Source organism: Brassica oleracea, chromosome C8 (assembly GCF_000695525.1).
Source record: "Brassica oleracea var. oleracea cultivar TO1000 chromosome C8, BOL, whole genome shotgun sequence".
NCBI lineage: Eukaryota > Viridiplantae > Streptophyta > Magnoliopsida > Brassicales > Brassicaceae > Brassica > Brassica oleracea.
This window is the reverse complement of record NC_027755.1, coordinates 651,020-664,226: the sequence shown is the minus strand read 5'-3', so window position 1 is coordinate 664,226 and position 13,207 is coordinate 651,020. Positions and strand designations below refer to the sequence as shown.

Genomic DNA, 13,207 nt, shown 5'->3' with positions numbered 1-13,207 from the left:
AGTTAGGGGTATATAGTGAAACCGTAAGCAAAAAAACTAATAGATACTTTACCCATGCCGACGATGTAACCAGCTAAAAAAATTTTTACTATTTTACTCAAATATTGACTAACCAATCACATTTAAGCGAGCTGTAAGGCACTGTGTATTTCAAACAACCAATTTTTCCATACGTAATAGCAAGGTGACAATTATGTTTGTATGCAAAATTTTATGAAAACTACATAACTGGTAATTAATTGCATTTCCTATTATTCAAATTCATACTTTATCTTTTGGTGTGAAAAAATTTAGCCAACTTTTAATCCCTTCTATATTAATCGGAAAATATTGACAATAGACTAAATTTTGTTTTGTAAGTAATTACAAACGAACCACTGATCACTAGGTATTGAGATGCAGAGAAAAATTGTCCACAAAGCACAATTCACTAAAAATTGCACTAGCCATGCACTTGGAAAAAAAAAGAGGAACAAAAGATGAAGATCGGAGGAAGAAACACAATGCACTAACCATGAGTTTGTGAACGGTGATTCAATTAAAGATAAAAAAAAAGAGAATTATTGGTCTCACTGGACCATTTATATCTATATGCATTGGATCATGATTTATGGATCTCTTGGTTTGAGAAAGAAAAATAAGTGGATCGAACCATTTCTTTTGACTGTTTTTAAATTCGATAAATGTTGGTTGAGCATATTGTTGAAACGGATATGTCCATTAACGAAACGGACTTAAACGGGCCAGCCCGTATAAACCTATTTATTTCTACATGATAATAAATGGGTCACGGATTAGCCCATTTATACTAAGCATGTTTAAGTCAGCGGGCTTCAAATCCATTTTAACATCTCTATGGTGCTTGATGGGCATCATCTTTGCTCAGGCTGCCATCGCCTTCGATGTGGCGTGTTTCTTCATCACAGTGGTTGTCTTCTGTGTCCTGACTCATTACCAGCAGAAGGAGTCAGAGAAAGATGATAAAAGACAAGGAGACTAAGGACTTAATCGCTGCTCTATCTAGCAACCCCTCTGAAGCCGCAGTCATCTCACTCACCACCATGGCACTCTACGCAGCGCTTAACAATCCGGGAGAAGCAATGACCAAGGTTTTGATAGGTGCAGCCATTAAGGCGATCAAGGTTCCTTAGGGTTTGGGTCCTTGAAGGCTACCTAATTAGCTCATCTCCTCATGTTTAGTTGGCTTATTTTCGTACTCTTTTTTTTTTAATTACTTGTATTAGAGCATGATTAATGTGGGGGAGACGGTTTTTTATATTTCGCTAAGAACCTCATCCTAAGAACTTCACATTAATCATGCTTTTAGTTTCCACTTAGTTAATCCTGCTAGTTTGATTTGGTTTGTTTCCCTTGTATTAGCTGAAATAATGTTATGTTGGTTGAATTTAATAAAAATGTTTTGTTTGTTAAGGTTTTTTAATATTTGTTGAGTATTGGAACAAGCGCAGTTCATTTAATGAAAACAAACAACTAAAATGCGCTTTCTTCAGAACCCCCTAGGGCACGGTTGAATCGGATCTCAGTCATGGGTCAGCCCGTTTAAGACCGCGGGCTTCAAGCCCATTTTAACATATCTACTTCTGAATCCCTAGAACACTCGGTTAGCAAAATCGAATCGGATCTCAGTGATCAGAGAGAGAGAGAGTCACTTCGATCGAGCAAAGATGACGGAGGCGATGATAAGGAAGAAGCCAGGGATGGCGAGCGTGAAGGATATGCCGCTGCTTCAAGATGGTCCGCCACCGGGTGGATTCGCGCCGGTCCGGTATGCTCGGCGGATATCCAATACGGGTCCTAGCGCCATGGCTATTTTCCTTACAGTTTCTGGTGCATTTGCTTGGGGGATGTACCAGGTCGGCCAGGGAAACAAAATTCGCAGGTAACAAAGGAGATTTGTGTAGCTGCTAGCGAACATTTCGTTTTGTTAGATCTCCCCTTGGGAGGATAAGCTTTGCTAAGTGATTGAATGTTCTATTTCATATCTTGTCTCGGTTAGTGTTCCATTGTCTTCATATAAGCATATAACGTTTGTAGAGTTTGTTAGTCCCTTTTGCTATATATGCTTCTGTCATTTGGCTTTTATCACAACAAGAAAAAACACGTTTATTTCGTTCTCAATTTGTTGAAAGTTTTAAACTTCTTTGTGAGTTTAAATTCAGAACTAGATTTCATATTGTTGTTTCCCATGGATCAGAAACACTCAATTTCCTCGTGATGCTAATAAGTATTGAGTATATTCGTTATCAATAAGTTGTAAGGGTTGAGGTTCTTAGTAAGTTTGATTTTGATGTGTAGGGCGTTGAAGGAAGAGAAATATGCTGCTCGTAGAGCTATACTTCCCATTCTTCAAGCTGAAGAAGATGAAAGGTTACCATTTTCTTTAGTTATAAATCTTTCTTTCTGCAACCTTCAGACAGTTAAGTGACGATATTTGTGTTAAATAGGTTTGTGTCCGAGTGGAAAAAGTATCTGGACTACGAGGCAGATGTAATGAAGGATGTTCCGGGATGGAAAGTTGGCGAGAACGTTTACAATTCTGGTCGTTGGATGCCACCCGCCACTGGGGAACTCCGTCCTGATGTCTGGTGATCTCTTCTCAGTTTCTCACAAATGCATACCTCAATGAGGGTTAATAATATGTTTTTGTTTTATCTTTAACATTGGGTAATAAGAGGAAGAATGATTCAACAGACAGTTGCTCTTGTACTGGTTTTGCTGGAACGTTAATCTGTGTGTGTGTGTGTGTGATTGTTTCAATGGTAAAATGTGACGCAGTTTTTTTTTTAATCAACAATCATTCAAGTTTGATTTAGTTTCTTTGGTTTAGTAAATTGGGTTCTCAGTTTGGTTATTATTTACCTGTTCTTTTTGAATATTTTAAAAGGCTATAGTGAAGTACAACCAAATCAGCGATCAATCACTAATCACTAATCACTAAGGAATATTGGAACTAAACTTTTTCTAATAAGAATTTATGTTTCTAGTTTGGTTAACCTTCTTCAAGAGGAATCTCAGGTTCAAAGGCAAAAATATCTACTCTCACTGGGTAAACATAATTACTCTTACAATCTGGGCCAAGTGGTTTAAGCCCAAACTTTTCCAAGGCCCAGTTGGCTGTCTTCAGTGTCAATAAATTTATTTATTAAACAAAATTTGTTTTAGTTTAAAATTCCCGCCTGAGTTTCTTGACGTACAAGCAATCAAGCTGAAAAGCGGAAGCTGATCAGCTACAGACGCTCAAATTAAAACGCCCTTTGGGGAAATTAAAAACAGAAACCTATTACATATACAGCTTATACCAATGTGAATCAATGGTAGCTTAGCCCCATTAGTTAGAGGCATTAGGAAGAAAACTGAAACAGTTTCTCAGTCCTTGAGAAAGAGGAAGCTAGGATTATCAGCGAGCTCGGAAACTGATTTTACATTCGCGAAGTCCTTTTCTTGCATGCAATTCGCGATCTCATCGGTTTCAAAAGGGATGCTGTTGTGTTCACACAAAAGGAAAAAAAATATTCATGATGCATGACAATGTTTAGAGAGGCTTGCGAGTATATTTAGCTAGTACCTGGAATCATCGTCTAATAAAAAGGAACGGCTGTCTTCATCTTCATTTGTCATTAGAAGTTTTAAGTTAGAAATCACCTGCATCGAATGCAGCATGAAGACCAAATAAGTCAATAGAAGAATCTCTTGTCATGTTTGGTTTATCAGATCTCTGGGAAGATATTCATTGCAACGTACCTCTGGCGATACGTTATGATCGTTGTGGTCTTCGTTATTGGAAAGGGTGCATATCCTATACAGTTGCTGAGTACCAAGAACCTGATACACAGAGAAAGATCAGAAAAAGGGTAAGTTATTTGATTCTGTAACCAGAGAAGCAGAGAGTTACCGGGCAAAGGTTAGTTGTAAGATCGTCATATGTAATTGTGGACTTCTGTTCTGTAACCTGAAAGAGGAAACCCATCAACATTCAGGAACGAGATACAAGAGGGAGAGTGGTACACTGTAACACTGTCAAGAGAAGAATACAAACCAGGAGCACTACGGCTTGTCTCGTGGGCTTGAGTTCATCCCAAGAAGACCCCACGAACTGCATTCAAGAGTAACAAGTGAAATCATGCCGTTTTGTTACTAAAGTTGTTTTAAGTCAAATTCTACCTCCCCAGTCGCTTGGCTACACCATGAATCTAATTCATCTAACCCTGCCTTCACTTCCTTTCCCATGTTGAATGTGCAGTATTCTTGTTCGAGGAGAAGACTGCATCGATCAGATAACAGCTCTAGTTTAGTGGTTGACGGCATCACATGTGATTTATATCACAGTTAAAGGCGATGAAGGGGATATAAACAGTTACCAGTTGAAGAGTTGAACGTTGATGTATTGGAAAGTTTGGCTGAAGATCTTCTGAACAAGAAATGGAGGAACCTGAAAGAAAACGTTTTTAGTAAGGAAGTTAAGAAGTATGTGAAGCTTAAATACAGAAATATTCTTACATAATTTTTCTTCCATGTGATGAGGTTGTAATTCAAAAGCCCAATAATGCTTTGCCAAGAGTTGGCTGGCGAGTTCTCTTCGGACAACATTGCTGCTTGGCCCTGTTTAGCTAGTGAATCCTCCTCAGATAACTGTTTCGGTGAATTTGACTTAGCTGGGAGATTCTCTTCAGATGACTTCGTCAGGGAGTTCTCTTCAGAAGTCTTAGCCGGTGAATTATCATCTTCAGATGCCTTTGCGGCGAGATTCTCTACAGATGACTTAGAGTTATCGGGTGAATTATCTTCAGATGACTTCTTCAGGGAGCTCTCTTCAGATGTCTTAGAGGGTGAATCATTATCTTCAGATGACTTTGCGGCGAGATTCTCTTCAGATGGCTTAGCGGGTGGATTGTCTTCAGATGACTTGGATGGTGATTTCACAACAGAGGAGTCATGTGATGATTTCTTGAGATCCTGAATCATTAGAAGATAATTAATCAAAATGAAGTGATAATTCTTCAAAGCTAATAGGGTCTCAAAGGTTTAGTTTGTTTGGTCGGTCACCAAAGGTATACACCTGAATGCAGGAAGAAAGCAGAGACGATACTTCTCTCTTGAAATTCTCTCTGATGATTCCATACATTGTTTCAACATAAGCCGTAAGCTGCTGTTTGAAAAGCAAAGCAGGATATCTAGCATCTACTTGATGCACCACATCAGTTGAAAGGTTAGGAGAAGAGGTTGAACGAAAACCCTGAGACAAACCATATATTGGGTACATAAGCTCTACGTGCGATGAAACATTTAAAAATATAATAACATTAAAGAGCTTGAAGAATCAAGCTGCATGGCCATCAAGACGAGAGTTTTTTTTTTTAATCCTTACCTGTGTCATCCTTCCCAAAAAAGAAGTTGGCTGAGGAGGTTTTGTGGGACTTGAGCCAGTTGGGCTATGTCTCAGGCTTCTTTGAAGCAAAAATAACAGAGTTGATGTGTTTGTTAGCCAATAAGCCAAATGATTGTCGTCTTCCTGATTCTGAAAATTAATAAAGGAGGATGATTGCTTTAACTTCTACCATTGGTCTCTGACCAAACGAGTAAAATTCAAACTTCTCTGGTTACCTCTATTGCAGAACCAAAAACAGGAACAATTTTGTCAAAGATACTGGTTTTGTCTGCTTCGAAAATTTTCCAGTGTATAAGACATTTATATATTGTGATAGCTGCGACAGGCTTTCCATGACTGAAACCGACATTTTGGGATACGCATTTGAGAAGAACATCAACAAATTCCTGAATCATAGAAACATGACAAAGCATTTAAGCCAGTTAAAACAAGTATTAAGCTAGTATTGGAACTAATGTTTTCGCTAAGCACATACATGGGGTTGTTGTTCAATACGAGAAGATTCTGTCCCAGTTTTTTTAGCCGGTATAGGAGCAAGTGACTCCTGTAAGAACGCAAAATATGTCAAAAAAATGTTCATCTATGAGAAATAGTAAAAAAATAGTTTTTATCACTTACATGATGTCCATTCTCCTGCAAGAGGTAAAGGAAAAAAAAGTCAAATACTTCTTCAAAAAATTCTACAAAGAAGTATGAGAAATAGTAAAAAAATTGTTTACCGAGGCTCCTGTAAATGACACCTGCGGTGACATTCTCCGGGAAGTCGAATTAACCAGCGCCTGCTTCCGGCGAATATGTTCTTCTGTTTCCATGTCGGAGACCCTTTCCTGAAGCCTAAATAGAAAAATAATAGAGTAATGCATACGTACTAACTAGACATATTGTAGAAAAAAAGAACGACAAGAGTAAAACCTTAGCATCGACGTCTTCGCTTCAATTAGCTTTGTCTCCGCATCTACAGCTTGCTTCAGCCTCTCTTCACAAAGTCTACTTGCTTCCTCATACTTCTTCTCTGTTTCATCTATTTTCTTCTCCAGTGAACTTACCAGGTCCTGTTGATTTTTTATAAATCAAATTATAGAAGCAGATAAAACTCACATTGTATATATATGGAACACTTACATTCAGGTCTTTGTTTTGAGCAGCAAGTTTGTTGACCCTCTCATTATCTGTTGAACCATCCTCTGTCAAGCTATCTAATTTCAACATGCTTTTCCCCTCGTTTTGTCCCTCCGAAGAATGGTTCCCATCTTGATTCTTCTCTAATGAGCCTACTAGTGCCTAAGAAATAGTTCCATTCATCAGATTAAGGGGACAAATAAAATGAACACACTTAGTTGAGGTTACATCTGTAGAAAGGTTACCTTGAGCCGCTCGTTCTCAGCTGCAAGATTGCTCACGATCTCATAATCAGATGAAACATTCTCCTTCAACTGCTCTGTAATATTTGAGCTCGTTTCATCATGTTTTCTGTCTAATGCATCGATTTTCTCCTCTAAAGAACTTACCAACTCCTAAAAATGTTATGCTTGATGAGAATATATTATCAAGAGGAAAAACCGAAATCTGTTAGGAATCTAGATTGTGTAATCTTACCTTCAGCTGCTGATTTTCAGCTTCAAGTTTAATGATCGCGGTCTGATCAATTACAGGAACTTCTTGTTTTATCTGCTCTTCACTGAGCTTGCTTACGTCTCCATCATTCTTGTTTTGCAAAGAACTCACCAACTCCTTATAAAGAAAGAGCATCAGACAAAAATACAAGGATAATACATGTAAAAATCTTAAACATTATCTTCAACACATAGACTTTTTAACGGACTAACTTTAAGCTGTTCATTTTCAGCAGAAAGATCGTTACTCATCTCAAGTCCCTTTGAGAGTTCTTCAATCTCAAGTTGCATGTCTTGTAAAGCAGACTGCAATCTTGAGATCTCCGCGCTTTTAGTTTCTTGAGTTTCCTTGAGCTTAAGCTTTATGTCAGTTAAAGCTGACTGTAATGCTTCGATTTCTTGAGATTTTGCTTCCTCGATCTCCATCTGCACAGTACAATGATCAGGCGCCTCATAGAGAACCAAAAAAAGTGGTCGAGTTTACAACGAGTTTAAGAAAAATATTTTTTTTTCATCAGAAAATAAACAATGTTGTAACAGGTGCTGTGGTGTCCAGCATGATATCATTAACGAAGTGATGTGTACCCGCATCTGTTTCTCAAGCTCTAAGTTTGAAGTGAGTTCTTCCAATTGATTTTCCAGCTTGCTCTTAGCATCTTGAAGTGCTCCGGCTTCTTTAGCAGCCTGAATAAATAGAGAAACATAAGAAATGATCTGCTAGTCTAGTGAATTGGTTACAAAAGCGACTACATCACTTGACACGATATATTATAAGAAACGAAGATTGAGTATTTATTATGGAACGTCAGTTTTTGTAAAGAGCAGAATTAGAGAAACTAAGAACTTCATATGTTAGTAAAGGAGTGGTACCATTTTAAGATTACGCAATTCTCGTCGAGCAACTCTCACTCTCCAGCCACATTGAGTGGCGATCGCTGCTTTCTTCATTCTCACATAATGCCGACGACACAAAAATCTTCTGGTTTGACTCTGTGTAAACAGTAAGTTGCATGTCATCAATACCCAAACAAGTAGATGTATATGTTAGGTAAAAGAGAGTCATAAGAAGATTAAAAAATTTAATCATCATGTGAGCTTAAACTTGCTTGAATAATGATTGCCGCTCTTCTCTTCTTCCTAAATTGAAGTTCGACTCGGGCAGCTTTTGCTCGCATCCCCGTCTGAACTGAACAAGCAGAAGAGCACAGACTCTTATAGGATTTCTGGCAAATATAAGTCCGTGCCTGATTCTGAATTCTCAGACAAGCCACTTCTATTCGCATCTTCTCAAACGAAACACGTGCAACTTGTCCTGTATACAGTTTGACGAGGGAATTAGACAGTCTGATGACATTTTCTTGAAGTCAATAAAATATATTTGCATACAACATGTATTACCTCTACACAAGGCCTGGATATCTGTTGAAGCAGCCTGCAACAACAGAAACTTTTTGCGGGACTGATAAGAAAGGACTTTCCTCTGTATTATCCGTGCTGAACGACCAAGAACCTCAGATCGGTGAGCATCCAGTTCTGCCATTTGACCTGCTCTAAGAAACACCTTTGTTTTCCCGATCTAAGATGCAAGAAAATTATTAATACGAATAATCATATTTCCAATGGTATATGCACCGCAGTGTTAACCAAGTAACAAACATGTTCGAATGTGGAAGTTCCAGAACCCTTTATATGTATTCTACTAATTCCAGAATACAAGAAACAAACTAGAAAAAAACGAGATAAGATTATGAAACTGCACCTGAAAACCTTTGAGGTCCACTTTTGCTAGTAGCTTTTTGCAAGCGTCAACTTCGTCATTGCTAATAACAAAAAAAAATCAGAACCCAAAAAGAGAGAGTGATTCCAATACCTTCAGTTTCATTAGAACTAAACTAAGAGAATATGAAAAACCTCGAACAGTTGGTAAAGCTACCTTCTATTTGTAGTCTCCGGAGCTAAAATTTTGAATCGGGTCAAGAATTCATTGAAAGGCTTCCTTGTGGGATATCCAGCACAACTAATCCTAATGGCTTCCATGACTCCCTGAGATCAGATATACATGAAGTTTCACAACATCATCGGAAAGCAGAATAATTAATACAGTTGCAAAATTGACAGCTATGGTTCTCTGAAACACCAAAAGCTTACCCCACACCTAAGTTGCTGCAGAATATTAATGCTCTCAAAGATTTCTGGCTTAAGAAGGTTATTTGGTTTAACACATCGTATGTAGTGTGGCTCTGTTGTGCTCAAACTCTCGAGCAAAGATTGTAGTTGATGCTGTATTTTAGTACATGGTGAGAAACACAGTAAATATTATGAGCACAATCAATAGGGACTAAGCATTACATCAGACCTTAAACTGAGAGCCTATTGATGAGAACTTTGATGTTTTCGAAGACTCCTCTGGCAAAGGTGGAAATAAAGAGGAGACAAAGGAACAATCTGAAGAGCTCAGGAGAGCTTGATGTTCTCCAACAACATAATCTTTGTTTTTGTCCAAAAACAGTTCTGTCTGATAAGTGACCTGGAATTAGACACGAGTATGGTCATTGTAATTTTTCCCTTATATCAAGACAAGCAATTAGGCAAGAGGTCCATGTTATGAAGAAAACTAACATCACCAGCATAGTGGCAAATTGTAAAGTCTGTTTGAGCCAGTTTTGGCTTTGAAAAACGCTTGTGATCTTTAAAAGTTTGGTATAGCTTTTGGGCGAATGTATCATGTGTAGATCTTGGAAACATGCTGCAGAAGCAAACAAAATACCAATCAGATTTTCTATGTAATAAGAAGAAAGAAGAAACAAACAAACATGACTTTTAAACATTACCAAGCCTCGTCTAGAAGGGCAATGATACCACCAGGTTTCTGTGATGAAAAAACAGTTCATCAGATACTCAAAACCTAGTGGTATGCTAACACTAAGTTTCAACATCGCACACTATGTGACTGCTAACCTTTTCAATAAGATCGAGGATATCCTGATTGTCAATGAACTCTATGTAACTCCAGTCAATCTCTTCTTTAGTATATTCTTCTTGCTCCATCTTGAACACGTGCTGTAGAGAAGAGGAAGTAATGCATGAATATGGGTCAGCCTAAGAAACAGAACAATCTACTGACATTGTCCAACCTGGTTGAAATGCTGCTGTAACTTCTCGTTTGTCAAATTTATACAGAATTGTTCAAAACTGCAAATTTCCGGTGAAAATGAGAAGAGACTATTAATAATAATTAAATAGCCAACCACAGAACTGCAAGGAACGGCCAAAACCAAAATAATCACATTATTCTAAATCACAAAAAAGCTTTTAGCGAAGCAACTGATATATAAGAAACTCGATAACAGATCATCAGTTCAATGTTTAAAGAAGCTTAACCAGAGAGTGTAGAAGTACTAAGCAGGGTAAAAATTCAGTTATCAGTTTCAGAGACTTAAATATCAGCAGAAAACAAAGGCATACCGGTTAAGCACCTGTTTGTCTTGAAACTCTCGAATCCATAAATATCCAGAACTCCAATAATGTGTTTTGAATCTGGGTCTTGGCCAATGGAATTATTGATCTTGGTCACAAGCCTGTAAACAAGAAAATTAAAACCTTTTGCATAGAACACCCAAGAATATAACAATTCCCTTAAAAAAGATATAGTCATCGTTAACCTACCAATCAAACAATTTAGAATAGACAATTTTGGCTAGTGCATCTCTCCCTAGAGCTGCACTATCAGGATCAAGCGACTTTGTAATGCTTTCATCACGAGTCACCATGACCCTTTTGCACAAGGAATCTTCTAAAGCCTTCTCATCACACCTGAAACAAAAAGCGCAAGTTAAGGGTCTAATTATGGCTAACCAGAAAACCGTTCGTCAGAGAAAACACAGAGTAGTGAAGCATTTACATGAAAAGTTCGGCTGCTGTTTTTAGATGAAACAGTGATTTTTCGTCCTTAGGTTCTGCTGCTTCTGATTCTTCACCCTTTGCAAACTCGATGTTCCCTAGATGAAGGATTGCAGCTACTACTCGGAAGATTGCATCCTGAAGAAATAGAATTTAAGTAGAGTTATTCCTATGTCTAAGCATGTGTAAATAAGCAACCAAAAGGAGAGTACCTGATCTTCAGAACCGATTCCAACAACGTCCATAGCTTTCCTTGTAGCTAGGTATTCCTTGGAATCATCAAGCCCATCCAACGCATAGCAATTCGACTGATTTAGATAGCGAAATGTGCTTGGTTTTCCTAACTTGTACCTCTCAGTTTCCTGAAACCTCATGACAAATAATGTTTTAGTCAGCAGGGATCTCATGTAAAGTAAGCATGGGACATACCGCCAAAGAAGGGATCAGGCTTACCTGTTCCGGTGCAGCACAAAGCATGTAAAAGCAATGATAGTTTCTTTCAGGGTCAGATACTTGACAAACCCGCGACCTCTCTAACAAATATGTCCTGATAGCAGCTCCCGAAATTCTTCCTCTTTGATCGAACTGAATCTCCACAAATTTACCAAAACGACTGCAACATAGGAATCTTTATTTTAAATTTGGGTTCAAGGAAATAAAAAATGGATAAATTAACAAACGTGAGACTCATCCTCTCCACCTTGAGTTATTGTTTCTAACGGTTTTTGCATTGCCAAAAGCTTCTAAAACTGGATTAGACTGCAAAGCATGAAAGTAAATCAGAGGAGGTAACTCACTAAGTGTAAATTTTTCAAGCATGTAGCCTTGTGTTTTAGAAAATTACTTACCTCCAAAACTTGCTGCTCCACGGATCGTCCTTCACTCTCAGCTCTTCCCCCCATGTAGGCGAGAAACCGCATGAGCATCTTTGTGCTCTCCGTCTTCCCAGCACCGCTTTCACCACTCACCAAGATCGCCTGGCTCACTCCCTCATTGATCATTTTCCTAAAAATGAAAATTTGGCGATGATTGTAAAGCTGAAAAGCAAGTGACGGTGCAATAGTAACACAAGCTAACTAACACCAAGAGAATGCAGTGATACCTGTAGGCAGAATCTGCAACCGCAAAAGGATGTGGACTCAACTCACCAAAAGGGGTACCCTTGTACTGTTTCATCGTATCAATTCCATAAAGGTGGGGTAGCCTTTTAAAGGGATTCACAGCTATCAATATATTTCCTGTGTATGTCTGGATTCACCATGAAATAAATTTAGCTCAAGTGTTGAAAACTAGTAAATGAAGTGGTCACTGAAGCTTACATAGATTTCATTTGCATCATATCGGCACTTAAGGTTGAGGAGAAGCCCTGGCTCATGCAAATAGGCAAGCTTGGTCATGTCGTCGACCCCAAGCTCAGGGAACTCGGGGTCCTTGGGGTATACAGCATTTACCTTTGCCACAACCTGAGAAACAGATGCATCACATAAAAAAAAAAAGTGCTTCTTGTTATCTAACAAGATATTTTCACAAGCTATTACCGTCTTTCCAGAACAATTGACAGTGATTTCATCACTATTAGCATCTTCTACTTCACCATCTATCCAGGCTTCTTCCGGATCCTCCACCCAGACGTGAGACCCTACACTTACTTTGGCCGAAGCAGCCTGCACATACAATCACATCATCAAAACAGCCAAGAGGAGAAATAATATAAGATAATTTTCTAGAATCCTTCCTCTTCATCGTTTTGGGAAATGTTCATTCACGATTCAATCAAACAAGGAAAGTTTTCAAATCAACAAAACCATTGTTACACATTTAGAAACTCAAAAACAAATTGATACATAGAGAATGAATAAATATGATTTGAAGAAATTGCAAAATACAATTAGAAAAAGAGAGAGCTCATACCATTGTTATGACGGAATCTGCTCAGATTTTCTCGACGGAGAGAAACATCAACAAAACCAAAATTGGAAAAAATCCAATCACGTGGATTTTCTCGGGAAACGTGATTCCACGGGAGAATCTGTAACGAACATTGTTCATTCCCAGCTTCAGAATTTTCTCGAGTTTGCTCTCATCTCATGGTAGATTAGAATCAAAATTGTGATTAGTTTCTCTCTTCTCCTCTTTCCCCCCACGGACGTTGGAAACGCCAACGGAGTATCATGAAAGTTTCTGATTCCTAAATTACCCCTTCTCCATTCAATTAAACCGGTCCGGTTTATATAATCTCGATTTTCACGGATGATCAGAGAAGAGAGAAAGAATCAATGTTTTTAAC

The 13,207-nt window shown here is 38.3% G+C and overlaps 2 protein-coding genes across 3 annotated transcripts; one reads left to right on the top strand and one right to left on the bottom strand.

The window, feature by feature from the left end:
* The first annotated feature begins 1,615 nt into the window (after positions 1–1,615).
* LOC106309618 (NADH dehydrogenase [ubiquinone] 1 alpha subcomplex subunit 13-B) lies at positions 1,616–2,808 on the top strand. Its single transcript, XM_013746682.1, has 3 exons — positions 1,616–1,900; positions 2,317–2,388; positions 2,466–2,808. The coding sequence occupies exons 1-3, from the start codon at positions 1,686–1,688 to the stop codon at positions 2,608–2,610; spliced, it is 432 nt and encodes a 143-aa protein (XP_013602136.1). The 5' UTR covers positions 1,616–1,685; the 3' UTR covers positions 2,611–2,808.
* A 364-nt stretch (positions 2,809–3,172) lies between these two features.
* On the bottom strand, positions 3,173–13,122 carry LOC106311736 (myosin-7). 2 transcript variants are annotated; one of them, XM_013749011.1, is made up of 43 exons: positions 12,832–13,122; positions 12,459–12,584; positions 12,240–12,383; positions 12,023–12,168; positions 11,769–11,925; positions 11,621–11,679; positions 11,374–11,533; positions 11,133–11,282; positions 10,922–11,058; positions 10,687–10,833; positions 10,497–10,598; positions 10,155–10,212; positions 9,979–10,080; positions 9,852–9,889; positions 9,640–9,766; positions 9,532–9,547; positions 9,377–9,486; positions 9,169–9,300; positions 8,954–9,063; positions 8,780–8,840; positions 8,419–8,596; positions 8,127–8,332; positions 7,891–8,010; positions 7,606–7,704; positions 7,234–7,446; positions 7,004–7,138; positions 6,772–6,921; positions 6,530–6,688; positions 6,320–6,459; positions 6,127–6,241; positions 6,026–6,040; positions 5,883–5,951; positions 5,623–5,793; positions 5,387–5,536; positions 5,078–5,254; positions 4,519–4,974; positions 4,380–4,450; positions 4,183–4,282; positions 4,058–4,114; positions 3,914–3,970; positions 3,763–3,843; positions 3,587–3,663; positions 3,173–3,502 (listed from the first exon to the last, which is right to left on the bottom strand). In XM_013749011.1, exons 1-43 carry the CDS (start codon positions 12,832–12,834, stop codon positions 3,388–3,390), a joined length of 5,196 nt encoding a protein of 1,731 aa, XP_013604465.1. In that variant the 5' UTR covers positions 12,835–13,122; the 3' UTR covers positions 3,173–3,387. The 2 variants fall into 2 exon arrangements, with proteins under 2 accessions (XP_013604465.1, XP_013604464.1); XM_013749010.1 differs by having other exon boundaries at positions 9,377–9,547.
* Positions 13,123–13,207: the final 85 nt, after the last annotated feature.